Here is a 16,819-nt window from a genome sequence, read left to right as displayed (position 1 = left end):
TTAATAAACATTTTTCACTTACTGATTTAGCCTATGTGGATAATATTTGTATTCTGGAGAATCAGAAACGACCATAGACAGTGATGAACTAGAAAATCTCATATTTGAGTTAGATGTGATGCTATATAAAGGACTTGATATTGAGTCTGGTTTTGAAACCTGATGGTATGAATATTCTATATAGTCTGTTGGATTTTGAAGAATGCTTTCTTGACTTGAGTACTTGGATAAAAAACTATTCCATGAAGTTGAATAATCTTTAATATTCAAATGATCATTTTCCATATACAGATTTCTAAGAGACATTTTGCACTTATGTACAAAGTCAGCTTTTAACAACATAGGTGCTGTTCTTTTGAGATAGTTTGGTATTTTATTCATAAAATCGTTATAAAATTTGTTTTCACTGTATGAATTATTTATTGAAGATGGATCAGTTAACACATGATCAGATTGATATCTATTAAATTGAAATGTTTTTGAAATATCTGAATCGTCAGTTTGATAAGCTGGGCTAAATAAAACCATGCTACTTCGTGTTTTACAGCTTAATTCACCATTATTGCACTTTTCAGTAAAACATGGAACACCGTCTCCCTTCCGATTGTCGTAATTTGTAGTAAGTACATTAGTAACTTGTCTGTTTAGTGGTGACATCAATTTTGCAACAATATTTACGTAATCTTTTTTGTAATCTTTACTGTATATTTTATTTTTAAATTCAGATATATTTGTTCTCGACACAGTATCAGAAGTGACTGCTTTATTAAATAATGTTAAACGTTTACCTGTGATACATATGGAAGCTTTGTGTGTACAAAAAATGTTTTTATTATTTGTATTAACATTACAATCTTTATGAAAATCATTAACGATAAAATTTTGGAGGGCCTTTTTTCTTATCGCATTAAGGCGCTTTCGAGATTTTCGTTTTTTCCGTTTTTGATTGTTTATTATTAATGATTCCATTCTTTAGGATTAGTTCTAAACTGCGTTAGCATTCAAGTAACGAAATTGCTAGCAACAATAATTTTAAATACAGTTGAACCTATTAACGTTAAAAACATATAAAACAACTTTTATTTAATTTCAGATTTATCAATTATTATCATTGAAATTCAAAATATCGCGGCGGACATTAGTTAGGTATCACTTATCGCCGTTGCCAACTTGCCACAACTACAAGACCAAAGAGAATAATACAGAGTATCGTTGAATCGTAGACAGAGAAAAAAAATAGACCAAGGGGCCGTGAAACCGCGATTGAGACAGAGATAGTTTGTTAATGTTTGCGTATAATGTTGCCATAGTAACTGCATTCCCTGTTTTGGGAGATAAATAAATTTCAGGATTTCATTAAAACCAAATAAGTTTATTAAATTTTACTTTTTAAAATTTATTATACTTTTTTTTAATTAAAATATTTTTTCGTTTTCCAACTACACCCAAAAACTGTTGCATTGATTGTTTTTGTTTCCGTTATCAATAGTACTTCAGCATCTTTATATGGTACTGGATTAGCATTCTCCTCAGAAGTTGAAATCTAAAATACTCAATTAAATTATTACTAAAGAATGGTTGCCACATAGATTTCTATGTTAACCTCGGAATGTAATAATATTATAAATTCATGAAGAATGCTCAATAATATTGTCGTTAGGAAATTATAAAAATGAGAACGAATAAATAAAAATTACGTATTTACATATAACGAAGCACTTTAGGTTATTATTGGACTACATATTTATTTGTTTGCATTGTCTGCAAGTCGATATTTTTTATCGAAAATCGGGACATTTGACATCGGGACATTGACGCTGTCAGCACTTACATGCATAAATAATTTTAGATTATGAATGATAAAAACTGGAAAATCCTATTATCTTCAGGGTTTTAATGCAATATAAGGTTCCGTCATGCTATGGCATAAATAAATAAACCATTTGTAACGTCATTTTCGTTCTCTTTCTTGTGTAAGTGAAAAAGAAATTGTCATTGCGTCTATTAGTTTCTCTGTCTACGCGTTGAATCTTATCGTTAACCAAATCGTAATGTTTTTAGGATAAGGCAAAATTTAATCAAATTAATTATAATGTGTATTTATCAGAGATATGACGTATAAACTGGAACAGGTTTTACAACTAGGTATCTATCGACTTGTTCGTCTCCGTGCTAAGTCTTGTAACAGAGTATAAACGCGTATCGAGTATTTAGAAGTATCGCTAAGTCGCGACGCCAAGACTACTAATACTCATAGAAACATACTAATTTGTTGAACTCGCATGACTCATAACTTTGCAATATGTGAATTCATACGCCATAGGTAAAAATGTACTTTACTTTGTTTTTTAAACGTTATTTTTAATAAGTGGATAACTGCCTACATTTTGTTTTTAATTTTCGTTTAAAATGTTATAATAAACAATCCATTACTTAAATTAATAGTTACTACATAATTAACACTAATTTAGTTTTTTCAAAACGAAACACCTAGATTTTCAGACCAATTAGGGGGAAGAAAATAAAAAAAATGTTATTTTTTTAAAATACTTGTAATTTTTTTAAAGTACTAAAATAATCTTTAAATGATTATAATAACATGTGTGAAAAAATTATGATTATATCATGTAAACTTCTTCTTTTATAAGCAAATCAATTTGGTATAATTTTTGCTCCGATGATAATTTCGTATTTATTTTATCCCTCTTTGTGATTTGACGCCCCACATACGTTCTCTCACTTATAGTAATATTAAAACGATTATCAATATATTATTTTATGTTAAAATAAGAGTAGTATTTTCACGTTTTCTAACAAATAATCTTAAAAAAAAAAAACAATAATAATAAAGTTTCGGTAGAAGATAATATCGATATAAAATATAATATAAATTTCCTATATTTTAATTTTGCATACACAATTCGGGGTGCGATAGTTACGATATAGAGCCACGGCATATTATTGTAAATTTGCTTGTGATGAAAGTGCAAATAAAATTAACAATCTCGAATGTGAAGGATGCAAACATACTATGGCATTGGTCACATAGCGATGTGAGGAGCCTACTTATAATTAAATAAACTGTTACTGGAAGAAATCTTTTCTATGTAAAAGGGGGGCAAACAAGCAGGATGCTCACTTGATGGAAAGTGATTACCACTGTTCAAGGGCACCTGAAATACCGGAGTGCTTGCAGGTGCATTGTCGGCCTTTAAGGAATGAGTAGGCGTAATCTTTTCTTGAAAGTTTCTATGTCATAACGGTTCGGAAAAGTCGCCGGGTTATATGGTTTCATAGAGTGGTTGTGCGAAGCAGGAAATGCTTTAAAAATGGCGCTGTAGTCGTAGATTTTCAGACATCGAGATGGTATGGATGGAATTTAGAATTTAGACGTGAGGTCCGGTGGTGAAATTCAGCGCATAGGATTAATCTAAGCCGTCACTCAGAGCATTCCCCGTAAAAGATGCGATAGAAGATGCAGTGTGATAACATCTCTCCCGCCCAGAGATAAGAGCATGTGGGGCTGAAGTTTCGCCTCGTAGCCTTTTAGACGAAGAGCTGACGTGAACTACTGACTTACCTTGTTGAGCACACAAAGCTTTTAGAGGCTAATTTAGCTTCACCTTTCAATAGACCGTGGAACCTAACGTCCCGAGTCATCGCGTAAACTTGTGTCGTATTGGGGTTGAGTTGTACCATGTTTTATTGTGAAGAACTTGTGATTTCAGGCACAAGTTTATACTCATCGACATGTTCCCGGCAAATATTAGCGCGGCCGGTATGTAAGGTGTCTACAGTCTCGTACAGTGCTGTCGTCTGCCAACATTGAATGTTACTAACTTGCACATGTCATTAATATGTGGAAGAAGCAGAGTAGGTGATAACACAAAGCATTGTTGAACACCAGAATTGACGAATTTTAAGTAAGAGCATGCACCGTCGACAATGATCTTGATGGTTCGATTTGGCAAAATTGGTGATCCAGTTGCATTATTTCCAGGGAAGCCCAATCCAAGGCTTTTTTTATGTCCAGACTAACCGCTAATTTTGTTTTAGTTGAGTCCAAGAGGTGGCCTCTTAGACTCACTCACTGAGGCTCACTCACCCTTCAGACCAGAATACAACAATATCATAATATTATATTTGTACGATTATTATAATAATATATATATTAATAATAATATATTGAGTCGAACTACTGTGATTCACAGTAAGTTCACTGATGATTATTAAAAGAATAATCATCAATCTAAAATTTAAAAAAAGCCACTTAATATACTTTTTTCTAACTATATTGACATTTCATGCTTCTTACTTTAACATCACACACCACAAAACACTCATTTATTCTTTACTTATACTTAAGCGCTAAAGCTACAGCTAGTTTTATATAGATTTCCTATTTATTTTACAATGATAAAAACTTTAGTGTGTGTGTGCTTAAGCAAACAAATTAACAAACTTACTTTCGCGTTTATAATATAAGTTCGGTTAGTGACTGCCCCGTTCGTCTATTGGCTACATGTAAGGCCGTAGACCCGGAGGTCCTGGGTTCAAATCGTAGGTCATTAGAAGTTATAGTTTTTCTGTCGAAAATGCTCAGTAGCAGCCCGGAGTCTAGAAGTGTGTACGACCGGTCGTGTCGGATTGCCATCCCATCGGGATCGGATTATGAGACTTAGGTTAGGTTAGTAGAGTAGTAGAGTGTACCTGTGTTTGCGCATACACTTGTGCACTATAATACGTCCGGCGCAGTTGGCTAATCTATCTTGAGATTGGCCGCCGTGAACGAAATCAGTCTAGAGGACGTTTTTATTATAAGTTAGGTTAATTTGTAATATCAAATACGCTTTGTTTTTGTTTATCATAATTTATATTATATATGTTGTGTGAAGATAGAATAATTCATCAATATTTAAAGCACAAGTAACACAAATTATAACTTTCATGTACATTAAACTACATATTATAAATGATCATTGTTGCTAATTTTTTTTGTTGCTGCTTAGTTCATCTGGTAAAGCGTTACGTGTATGGTTAGCTTATAATATTTTTTTTGCAATCTGTAAATCTGAAACGCTCAGCTCTCAGCTCATCAGCTGTCAAATCAAAAGTGTACTTGATGTAGATCACATTGCTGGGATATTTGTTAAAAAATGATAAGAAAATACGAATTTACATCGTAATTTTATGCAAATGTAAGTACTAAATATCAATTTAATATGACCGTAAGTAACAATACTATTTTAAGTAATGTAAATACTAGCAAGAGCAAAATATTTGTAGCTAATTAAATTTTTTTAGAAAATCTTGTAGTAAATTAATAAATATTTTTGGTTCACAAAAATTGTAAGACTTGTAAATATATGTTATATGAATAAGTTTTGAATTAATAGATTCAAAGTTTGTATTGTAAATCTTTCTTCATAAAAATAATTTGTTTTTTACTATTCCACTTAAAAATATGTTATTAAAAAAAGTTGTGATAAATTAATTTAAAAACAACGATTTGGTCAAGCATAATTTACTTTATATTTTGCATATCATTCATTTAGTAATAATTCCAAAATTATTGAATTTTATGAAAAAATGTATCTATTGATAAACTTAAAAAAGCAACATGGGGTATTTTATGGCCAATTTAAAATAATTAGGCCTCTCATCTTATACATTAAAAGAGTAAGCATCTTGTTCTTATTCCTCACAACCTATACAGTATCAGCCTGTGAATGTCCCACTGCTGGGCTAAGGCCTCCTCTCCTTTTTTGAGGAGAAGGTTTGGAGCTTATTCCACCACGCTGCTCCAATGCGGGTTGGTGGAATACACATGTGGCAGAAATTTCAGTGAAATTTAACACATGCAGTCAATACTGTCTGTCACAACCTATACATCTTGCTTTTACTATCAGAAAAGCATACATTTTATCTAAAAACTATATTTTCTTTTTGTAAAGCATTTTACTAAATGCAATGATAATTATTTGTATATAACTAGTTCGTGCACCCATCATATGAGTGGAGTCAGGGCAGCCATTAGGTACTCCTGACAATGTGTATGTAAAATTTCATAATGAATAGTTGAGTAGTTAAAATGTAAGTGTAACAAATAAATAAATCACATACATTTATAATATTAGTTAGGATAGTAAAATACCTTTATGGTACTTCATTCAACAAACTTGTTTTTATACAGACTTCCTACATTTGTGTAGAATTAATCTACATATAATTGTAATAGCTGTCACAAATTTACAAATTGAAAGCTTTGGTTTCAGAGTTTAGATTGCATGTTGTTGTGCCAAAACAGAGAAGCTTAGCAATGCAGTGTGACATCAAGGACTCTTGTTTTGGTTACCCCTTAAATAATTACTAACAACCACCAACCCGCATTGGAGCAGCGTGGTGGAATAAGCTCCAAACCTTCTCCTCAAAAAGAGGAGAGGAGGCCTTTAGCCCAGCAGTGGGACATTCACAGGCTGTTACGGTACGGTTAAATAATTACAAAACCTTAAAGAGCGGTCTAAGTATTCATACATTATTTATCATAGAGGCACTCATGAAAATATGTCAAATGTTACAAAGGCAAAGTCAAATATCTTTGTTCAATATAGAAAAATTACACTTACTTATTAATGGCCTAAATCTACCACCTGTTCAGAAATAAATATTTCAGACCTGAGATGAACCGGTGAAAAAAACTCAGTGGGTTTTTTTTTCTTTGTATCTTATCTTTTTTATCATAAGCAATTTACACAATAACAAAATAATATTTTTTATTTGAAATAGCCTGGAGGAGATAGTTTAATTGCCAAGTTGTGCAATCAGCTTAAATGTCATTGGTTGTGTAATATCCTTTAGCACACAAGCATTCCTAAACAATTCCTTTAAATTTCACAATTGTATACAATTCACAAGCGTATACATTATCCCATAAAAGACTTACTAACCCTGTGTTATCGGGTAATAGTGGTTGTAAGTTTATACTTATTCCTGGTGTTAACAGTATGTACGTCACAATTTCTGGGAAAATGTTTTATGTTTTTGCATACATACATTATATTATCCAGGGCCCATTAGGGCCCAGGTTATAAATTGCACGAACAGCCCTCTTCTGCGGTACAAAAATCGTATTAATGTCGGCTGCTTTACCCCAGAGTAGAATGCCATAAGACATTATACTGTGGTTTAGGGTACTAGATATACATACATAGTGTACGGTATGTGATTTATATATGCACGCAGCAGTGTCTTTCATGTGAATATTTAACTTTGGCTAGCTCATCGCGAAAAAGGCATGGCAGTGGTCGTGCGGCGAGCTACTCGGGCGCGGTGAGGAGCGGCGCGGGGCCATGGCGGAGCCCGAGCCCGCGCCCGCCGGCCTCGCCGACGCCGTGCTGCTGGCGCCCCTCACTGAGGACTCCTTCTTACACAACTTGCACGTCCGCTACAAACGGGACATCATTTATGTCAGTGGAGTTGCTTGTAATATGTTACAAATTAAGCTAATCGATAGACATGTCTGCGACTAAATGTACTCCGCGCTCTTAATATAGATCGTGACTCCTCATCCTCGAGTTTAATTTAAACCCGTTATTGTCGTTTCCGCAGACGTACGTGGGCAACGCTTTGGTGTCGGTGAACCCGTGCCGCGCACTGCCGCTATACTCGGCGGAACTTGTGCGCACGTACCTGGCGCGCCCGCCCTACCTGCTGCCACCACATTTGTCAGTATTCGACATTATCCCATCGCAAACGTTACCCAAACACGTGTTCTTGTACCAAAATTCACCATTCGCGTTTCGTTCACAGATACGCCATAACGGCCACCGCCTACCGCTGGGTTCGTGACAGAAATGAGAACCAGTGTATCGTGATAACAGGTACGCGCAGCGCTATCCCCTCGCGACGCGAAGGTTTCCGTGTGTCTGACCGCGAGTGTGTGTGTGCAGGGGAGAGCGGCGCCGGCAAGACGGAGGCGGCGCGCGTGTGCCTGCAGTGCGCGGTGGTGGCGGGCGGCGGCGGCGGCGGCGCGCTGGCGGCGGCCGGCACGCTGCTGGAGGCCTTCGGCAACGCGGCCACGGCGCGCAACCACAACGCCAGCAGATTCGTGCGTGCTCTGTCCTACCGCGCTCTTACGCGGCTCTATCGCGTCTCTCAGGGGGAGGAAATCTAGTCCTCCATGTACTGAAATTCGAAATGATTCGAAAGAGTCAGATACTCTTCGAACGTTAGACGTATTCAAAACCAGTAATTCGGTGTAAGTCGAACCGGCTAACATCGATCCCTTGCCTTACATTATCTCGAATGGAGCTTCATATTATTAATTCATAGGTTCAAAGAACTAATGAAATATATAATTGTTAAAATTTATTTCTAAAAAAAATAATTCAAATAAATTTTCAGGGCAAACTACTCGATATAGAATTCGACTTTAAAGGGGAACCTGTCGGCGGACACATCACCCACTGTAAGTATCGAGCTCATTATTGAAGTCTCACATACACACGATATACTCGTATATGGTCAGTTAGTGACGTAAAACTGTAACGGCGACCGATTCAAAGTCTTCTTCATTTTCACGCGCACAGACCTCCTGGAAAAGGTAAACGTCCATCCTTATCTATCGCGGACCATACGATATCGCGATTCCCGCGGACGCGCACATAACGTCCGCATGCTCTGTCGCAGGAGCGCGTGTGCCGAGCGGCGGAGGGCGAGCGCAACTTCCACGTGCTGTACCAGCTGCTCGCCGGCGCCGACGCGCACCTGCTCAGTGAGTGCCCCTGCCGGCCCCGCTCGGCGCCCCGCCCGCCACTCGCTCACGGACTCGCTTTCTGCAGAGAGACTGAAGCTGCAGCGCTCGTGGGAGCAGTACCGCGTGCTGCGCGGCGGCGCGGGCTGCGCGGAGGGCGCGGGCGCGGGGGCGGGCGCGTGCGCGGACTGCGCCGAGTGCGCGGGCGCCGGGGCGGGCGCGGGCGCGGGGGGCGGCGCGTCCCCCCGCCGCGCGCCCCCGCAGCCGCCGCCCGGCCCGCGCGCGCCGCAGGCCGACCGGGACCACTTCGCGTTCACTAAGGCGAGTGCGCTTTTATTTATTACAATACATCGCCAGTACAATACGAAACATATTCGAATTTATTTTTATACGAAAAGTTCCTGTCATCAGTTAAAATGATGATAGCGCGGTACAATGAACATGTGGCGCCGCGTGTACGTTGAACCGTTTCCCATATGGCACAGGCCGCTATGGGCGCGCTGGGGTTCAGCGCGGGGCAGTGCGGTGCCGTGCTGCGTCTGCTCGCTTTCCTGCTCAAACTGGGAAACGTGCAGTTCGAGCCACAACACAACATCGACGGCTCCATCGGCACGCGTCTCCAACACGAGTACGGTGAGTGCGCCTCTCGGCGTGGCGACCCGCTGGGCCCGCGCACTAGTTCACCGCCCCCCCCTCCTGTGCAGAGCTGCGCGAGGCGTGCGCGCTGGTGGGCGTGGAGGCAGACGCGCTGGTGTCGGCGCTTGGAGCCGCCCCGCCGCTCGCCACGCACGAAGACGGCGCGCCGCACGGTACTGACACGCTTTAGTGTGTGTTGATGCGATTTTATCATTCAGAAGTATTATTTTATCAGGTACTTTTCACTACAGAAGCGGCCTGCTCGGTGGAGGAGGAGTGCAGCTCGGAAGCCGGGTCCGAGACGGAGGGCGCGGGAGCGGAGTGGGCGCGGGCGCTGCGCGATCGCTTGCTGTGTGCGCTCTACTCGCGTCTCTTCACCTGGCTCGTCAACGCCGTCAACGACGCCATTAAGGTGCGGCCCGGACACCTGCCCTCGTCCCCCCTACGGCACCACACCAACCGCCCCTCGCTGTCCACAGCCGGCCGTGGTGGGCGCACGGCGCTCGCTGGGCATCCTCGACGTATACGGGCTGGAGTCGCTGGCGCACAACGGGCTGGAGCGGCTGCTGATCAACTACGCGGCCGAGCGCGTGCAGGCGGCGGTCACGGCGGCGACGCTGCGGCGCGAGCAGGAGGAGTACGCGCGCGAGGGGCTCGCCTGGACGCCGCTGCCCTACGCCGACCACGAGCTGTACGCCGACCTGCTGGACGCGGTGCGTGCCCGACCCCGCGCCGCGACCGCCTGACGCCGACGAGCTTGACGTGTCTGCTCTGTGCAGGGTCCGGAGAGCGTGCTGGGCGCGCTGCGCGAGTGCTCGGCGCGAGGGTCCAGCGACGCCGTGTTCCTGCAGCGCTTGCAGCGGCGTCGACACCCGCGCCTCCTGGTCCTGCCGCCTGACCGCTTTCAGTGAGATGCTTACGTCGTTATTGTAAATTAGGAAGATTGTAAATTTTAAAAAATGTATTTTTTTTGTACTAAAATAATCTTTAAGTGATTATAATAACATGTGTGAAAAAATTGTGATTATATCGACTGAACTTTTTTTTTGTAAATAAATCAATTTAGGCGCTCTCGTATAATTCTTGCTCCGTCCGAGTTTTGAGTGTGACGTCACTTCGCTCTATCGTTATTGCGGGCGACTCTTTTGCGATACGCGCGTTGATAATTTGTATTTATTTTATAGAACGATTATTAATATATTATTTTATGCTAAAAAATAAGAGCAGTATTTTCACTATCATCTTATTTTTTAACTTCCGAAAGTCGATCTTATGATTGCGGATTCTTTCACAAGTCACGCAAAATTTATTAGTGAGCTTATTATTATTGTTTATTTTAATCTTTTGTTATTGCAGAGTGATCATAACTATGTGCTATGCTATGATACTAGTGCTTTCCGCTTTTGCTAGAAGATAATATCGATATCATCATCATCCCAGCCGAAAGACGTCCACTGTTGGAAAAAGGCCTCCCCCAAGGATTTCCACGTTGGCCGGTCTTGCGCTGCCCGCATCCAACGGCTTCCCGCGACTCGTTCTAAGTCATCGGTCCACCTTGTAGGGGACCTGCCCACGCTGCGTCTTCTGGTGCGTGGTCGCCACTCGAAAACCTTTCTGCCCCAGCGGCTGTCGGTTCTGCGAGCCATGTGCCCCGCCCACTGCCACTTCAATTTAGCAATTTTTCGGGCTATGTCGGTTACTTTGGTTCGCCTGCGGATTTCATCATTTCTGATTCGATCTCGCAGAGAAACTCCGAGCATAGCTCTCTCCTGCCCTTTGAGTGACCTTGAGCCTTCTTATGAGGCCCATTGTGAGCGACCACGTCTCTGATCCATGTCATCTTGTAGAATTTTCACTTTGTAGAATTTTAGGCGAGGAGCTGACGTGAAGTACTGTCTTACCTTGTTGAACAAACAAAGCTCTTAGAGTCAGGTAAATTAGAAGATTAACGGTGGTAGCTTTACATTTAATTCAATATTGTAACATGGTGATTCAAAAGTGTTCTTATAAGCCATTTTGAATAAAGAATTAATTGTTTTAATTTGTATCATACGTACCATATTGTAAAAATTTATTTCAATGGATCACAGTCATTCAATTCATCAACATTCTGAATTATGTTCGTATTAAACGAATACCCATACCTAGCCTGTAAAAATTAAATGTTATCTTGAGTAACATCTTATATATACGACAAATTTTACTACTAGGGTACTTACTTACATTAAAATGCTCATCACGAAAATATCTACTTGTTTTTGTTGATAACATATACATATATGGATAAAGTATTTTTCCTGAGTTCTATTTGTTGAATTAGTATGGTATTGTATAATAAATATATGAAAGTTTTTAACGCATAACGCGAAAATACAGACGAAATTGTATGGACGATCGAGCGACGTTTGGCGATGTGACGTCACGCGTCGTTCGGTCGCTCCAGAAAAGCATATAAGAACTCGTAACTTTATAAAATTGTAAAAAAAAATTTTTGCAGATATCGTGCAAAATATTTCGCCAGTATTTTTTATATTTTAAATATGTTTTTTGAGATCATAAAACAATAAGCTCATCTTCCTAATTGTCGCAGCGATATACTCCTTAGTTCGATCCTAAATCATTTTTCAATCAGATCTTCAAAACGTGTCGGGTGTGAGCGTGTCTCGCACGGAGGAGACGTAGTGAGTCGTGACGAGAGACGAGTATGACACCGTGTCTCCACATCCGGCAGGGTGGTGCACTTCGGCGGCGCGGTGGCGTACAGCGCGCGCGGCGTCGTGCAGAAGAACCGCGACGCGCTGTGTCGGCGCTGCGCCGCGGTGCTGGCGGCGGCGCGCGAGCCGCTGCTGGCCGCGCTCTTCGCGCCCGGCGCCACCGCCTACGCCGGCAGGTCCGAACGCCTTCCGGCACACAGCCACCGTGACGCACGGCCTCCTGAGTAATCGACCCCCCCCGCTCGTGCCCCCAGCGCGGGTTCCCCGCGGAGGCCGTGTGCTCTGGCGTGTCGGCAGCGCGCCCTCGTCGGTGCGCTCGTGCGGCGCCTCCCCCCCGCGCCCCGCCTCGTGCGCTGCCTGCGCGCCGACGCCGCGCTTCGCCCGCACCGCTTCGACGGCACGCTCCTCCGTCACCAGATCCGCACGCAGGGGTACGCGTCGACCGCGGCCGCACTGCCGAACCTCCGATCCTCCGATTATTCGGTGCCTCCGTGACTTCACGATTCGTTCCAGAATCATGGACATGGCGCTACTGCGTCGGGCGGGCTGGTGCGAGTCGATGTGCGCGCGCAGCGTGGTGGCGCGGTACGGCGTGCTGCGAGCGCGCGCCGGGGCCGCCGCGCCGGGGTCGCCCGCGGAGCGCGACGAGCCAGTGCGCGCGGCGCGGGCGCTGCTGCGCTCGTTGCCCATACCCAGCGCGGAGTTCGCCTACGGTCGCACTAAAGTTTTCATCCGCAGCCCGAGAACGGTGAACGGTCGCATATTATTCTATTCAAGTCGCCTTTCGTAAATCGAGTCGGTCTCACGTCACGGCCGAGAGGAGTGATATATTCGCGATAATAAACAATTAATCGATCACTTCGGTCGGCGGCGGGACTACCAGACGTACTGACGCGACCCGCCGGCAGGTGTGGGAGCTGGAGGCGCTGCGCGCGGCGCGCGTGGAGGCGCTGGTGCGCGCGGCGCAGCGCGCGTGGCGCCGGCACCGCGCGCGCGCCCGCCTGCGCGCCGCCGCCCGCATCGCGCGCGCCTGGCGCCGCCACCGCCGCCGCGCCGCGCCGCCCGCCGCGCCGCTCGCCGCGCCGCCCGCCGCCCCGCCCGCGGTACGGCGGCGCTTGTTTATTGCATTATATATATTGTTGGAATATGGAGAATCCAGTGCAATCGTTACCTATTAAATTTACTGCAGTTTTGAGAAATCTCATTCGGAAAAGTAACTGAAAAGTGCTCGAGTGTAACATTTAGAATATTGATAATAATAATACTCCGAAAATATTTTTTTTTGTTCTCTAATGACCCGTTTAATTTGGTGTACAATATTTAGCGGGAGTACGTAACTATACGAAATTTATGCAGCGAAAAATGAGCAGCGAGGCCGAGCCGAGCGCCATGGGTGGCGCGGCGGCCGGAGCGGCGGGCGCCACGCGTGTGATCTGGCGCGCGTGGTGCGCGCACGCGCGGCGTGCCTACCTCGCGGGGCTGTGGGCGCGGCTGCCGGCGCGACACCGCTCGCCCGCCTGCGCCGCCTGGCCGCCCTGTCCGCAGCCGCGCCTGCTCGCCCGCACGGACGCGCTGCTGCGCCGACTCCACCACCGCTGGCGATGCCATCTCTATCGTCGTGCTTTCGACCAGACGGCGAGAAATCGAATGCGCGAGAAAGTTACCGCGAGCGTGCTCTTCAAGGATCGCAAGCTCAACTACGCACGGAGTGTGGGACATCCTTTCGTCGGAGATTACGTGAGATTGCGTGCCTCGGCCGCCTGGCGTCGCGGGCTCGGCGCCGCCGCCGCCGACCGCTACGTCGTGTTCGCGGACGTGGTGGGCAAGGTGGCGCGCTCCAGCGGCCGCGTGTCGCGCTGCCTGGCCGTCGTGTCCACCGGAGCGCTGCTGCTGCTCGAGGCGCGCTCGCTGCGACTCAAGCGCCGCGTGCCCGCGCACTGCGTGTACCGCCTGTCGCTGTCGCCCTACGCCGACGACCTGCTCGTTGTGCACGTGCGCGCGGTGAGTCTCGCCCGACGCGGCCGTCACGCGCTTGGCCCCGCCCCTCTGACCCCCCGGTGCGCCCGCAGTGCGGCGCGCTCGAGAGCTCCACGGAGGAGCTATCGCAGTGCTCGTCGCGCGAGCCGCTGGACGCGCCGGGCTGCCTGTTCGGCGGCGAGGGCGCGTGGCGGCGGCGCGGCGACTTGCTCGTGCGCACGTGCCACGTGCTCGAGCTGGCCACCAAGCTGTTCCTGGTGGTGCAGAACGCCGTGGGCGCGCCACCGCACGTGAACATCGCCACCGAGTGAGTGTCCCCGACGGCCGACCCGGCGGGCGGAGCCGCACCTGACCGAGAGCGTGTTGCAGGTTCGAAGCGAACTTCGGGCAGCAGATGGTGACGGTGTCGTTCCACGCGGTGGGCGGCGCGGCGGGCGACGGCGGCGCGCGCCTGCTGCGGCGCGGCAGCCGCATGGACGTGCTGCTGTGAGCAGACTGGAGCATTTATGGAAACGTGCCTGTGTCCGTCGACGACGTTATTCGTCGTTCTGTTACTCGACGAATGTGTGCTACGACCGCGCGAAGTGTTCACATAGAGAAGCGGTCGTGGACCGTTTCGTTACATGTAGTGTTTAGTTAGACAGTAGGAGCCGGACCGGCTACCGAACGTGGAGGTGGCGACTGGCGACTGGCGACTGATGAACTATACCCATCCGCTCCATTCGTCCGTTCGTGCGTGTCACCCTGACGTGTCGTGTTTGCCGCTTCTAACGTTAACGTTGACAGTAAACACAACAGATCGCAGTTTAAGTTTATTTTTAAATGTCGCTTGTTTTTTCTATTACCGAGATTGTGTAATAAAATCATTATAGTATCCGGCCACGTTACTGGGCGTGGCTGGGCAAATCCGAATTTACAAGAAATTGCAAAAAAATGCTCAAAGATATTTCAAGACCGCGCAACGTTGTATTAAAAAAGCTATGACTGAGTGGTCAAAACGACTTTTAAAGCAATACATGTAAGGGTGACGTTTACGGCTCTAGAGGATTTTGATCCATTTTGTTTGCATTGCCTCATTTACTGATACTTGATTTTCTCTAAAAATAGTAGACTATCTGTAATAAAATATTTTAACTTCAATATGAATGCTCTCTATATACTCGGATATTGTTCAACATCCGGTAACGCCGCGTGGCTCCGATCGTTGCTTTATGTGGTCGGGGCGAGCGGGACGTAGGCTTTTCCGTTTAGTCATAAACATTGTATGATGTGATCTCTCATCTAAACTAATTTCAAATGATCGGGTTTAAAATTATCATACCGATCGTTTATTCGAAGTGTGTAAATAAAGTACTGATGCTTATTGTAGACACCTAACGGCTTCCCCACCATCTACCAATATCTTTAGTTCGAGTCGCCACTTCGTCGGTGGCGTAGCTCTCCCGCAGACCTCGTGGTGCCAAACGTATCGCAGCGCCGGACGCTCCGACGCACGGCCTAAGTTAAGATTCGCCAATTTTAAAACAATATACTGATGTGTTATAATAATTTTACAGAATATTTGTGTGTCGTTTGTTTTAACGGTTTAAATGTAAGCAGGTTGTTGAGTAGCGTGCGAACGAGCGCGAGTGCGTCCCCCCGCTGGTGTTTTTTTTTTCTTGTCTTTTAGATTGTAACTCCGCTTTCGATAAGGTCGTACTATATAAATTTGGTTATATAATGTAAATAGTGGAGCTACAGTTGAGACGTATGTACGATCAGTGTGCTATCGCCCTCTTACTCGATGCAATAAGTGTATTGTTCAGCTCAAAAGCCGATACCGAATAAGAGTTGCGACGCGTGTTTCGGGACTACACAATATTAAACTTATCGCTCAAAATCCATAATGACAGTATTGTGTTTGAACGTTGGGAATTTTATTGATTTGGAGGCAGTTTATCGGAACGGAGCGCGCTCGTGGCTCTGTTAGAGTCTATTGCTGTTGCGTTCACCAGCACCGGCCGTCGTGGGCCGAGAAGGCTGCCTGGGCCACGTGACGCAGTTAGAGTGGTCCACGTGGGCCTCGCGGCGACGAGCAGGTATTAACGTAGTCCACGTGGGCCTCGCTCGGCGACGAGCGGGTATAAACGTAGTCCACGTGGGCCTCGCTCGGCGACGAGCTGGTATAAACTTAGTCCACGTGGGCCTCGCTCGGCGACGAGCTGGTATAAACTTAGTCCACGTGGGCCTCGCTCGGCGACGTGTGCGGTCCACGTGGGCCTCGCTCGGCGACGTGTGCGGTCCACGTGGGCCTCGCTCGGCGACGTGTGCGGTCCACGTGGGCCTCCCTCGGCGACGTGTGCGGTCCACGTGGGCCTCGCTCGGCGATGTGTGCGGTCCACGTGGGCCTCGCTCGGCGATGTGTGCGGTCCACGTGGGCCGCTCCGCAGCGGCCGGTGCGCGCGGTGGACAACCGACTTCTGTTAAGACGAACTATGTAATATGCATGTTACGTTTTCAACGATTACTTATTATGAAATGTTTTATCGTTTTTAATAAAATGTAAGAAAGTTTTTACAATAATTGTTTTATTGTCGCACCTCCGTATACACCAACTCGCATTGGAGCAGCGTGGTGGAATAAGCTCCAAGCCTTCTCCTCAGAAAGAGAGGAGGCCTTTAGCCCAGCAGTGAGACGTTCACAAGCTGTGACGGTACGGTACCTCCGTATACAATACTTACGCACCTTAGGACATAAAATA

The 16,819-nt window shown here is 45.5% G+C and overlaps 1 protein-coding gene across 1 annotated transcript; it reads left to right on the top strand.

The window, feature by feature from the left end:
• Nucleotides 1-5,101: 5,101 nt before the first annotated feature.
• Nucleotides 5,102-16,635, top strand: LOC126772988 (unconventional myosin-Ia-like). The gene is made up of 21 exons (XM_050493588.1): nucleotides 5,102-5,198; nucleotides 7,278-7,466; nucleotides 7,609-7,724; nucleotides 7,810-7,880; nucleotides 7,950-8,107; nucleotides 8,404-8,467; nucleotides 8,589-8,602; nucleotides 8,689-8,773; nucleotides 8,841-9,077; nucleotides 9,227-9,385; nucleotides 9,457-9,561; nucleotides 9,640-9,800; nucleotides 9,868-10,101; nucleotides 10,168-10,295; nucleotides 12,120-12,278; nucleotides 12,357-12,533; nucleotides 12,616-12,850; nucleotides 13,011-13,157; nucleotides 13,459-14,103; nucleotides 14,172-14,386; nucleotides 14,449-16,635. The coding sequence occupies exons 2-21, from the start codon at nucleotides 7,350-7,352 to the stop codon at nucleotides 14,567-14,569; spliced, it is 3,348 nt and encodes a 1,115-aa protein (XP_050349545.1). The 5' UTR covers nucleotides 5,102-5,198; nucleotides 7,278-7,349; the 3' UTR covers nucleotides 14,570-16,635.
• Nucleotides 16,636-16,819: the final 184 nt, after the last annotated feature.

This window comes from Nymphalis io, chromosome 13 (assembly GCF_905147045.1).
Source record: "Nymphalis io chromosome 13, ilAglIoxx1.1, whole genome shotgun sequence".
NCBI lineage: Eukaryota > Metazoa > Arthropoda > Insecta > Lepidoptera > Nymphalidae > Nymphalis > Nymphalis io.
This window is presented reverse-complemented; position numbering and strand designations above follow the sequence as displayed.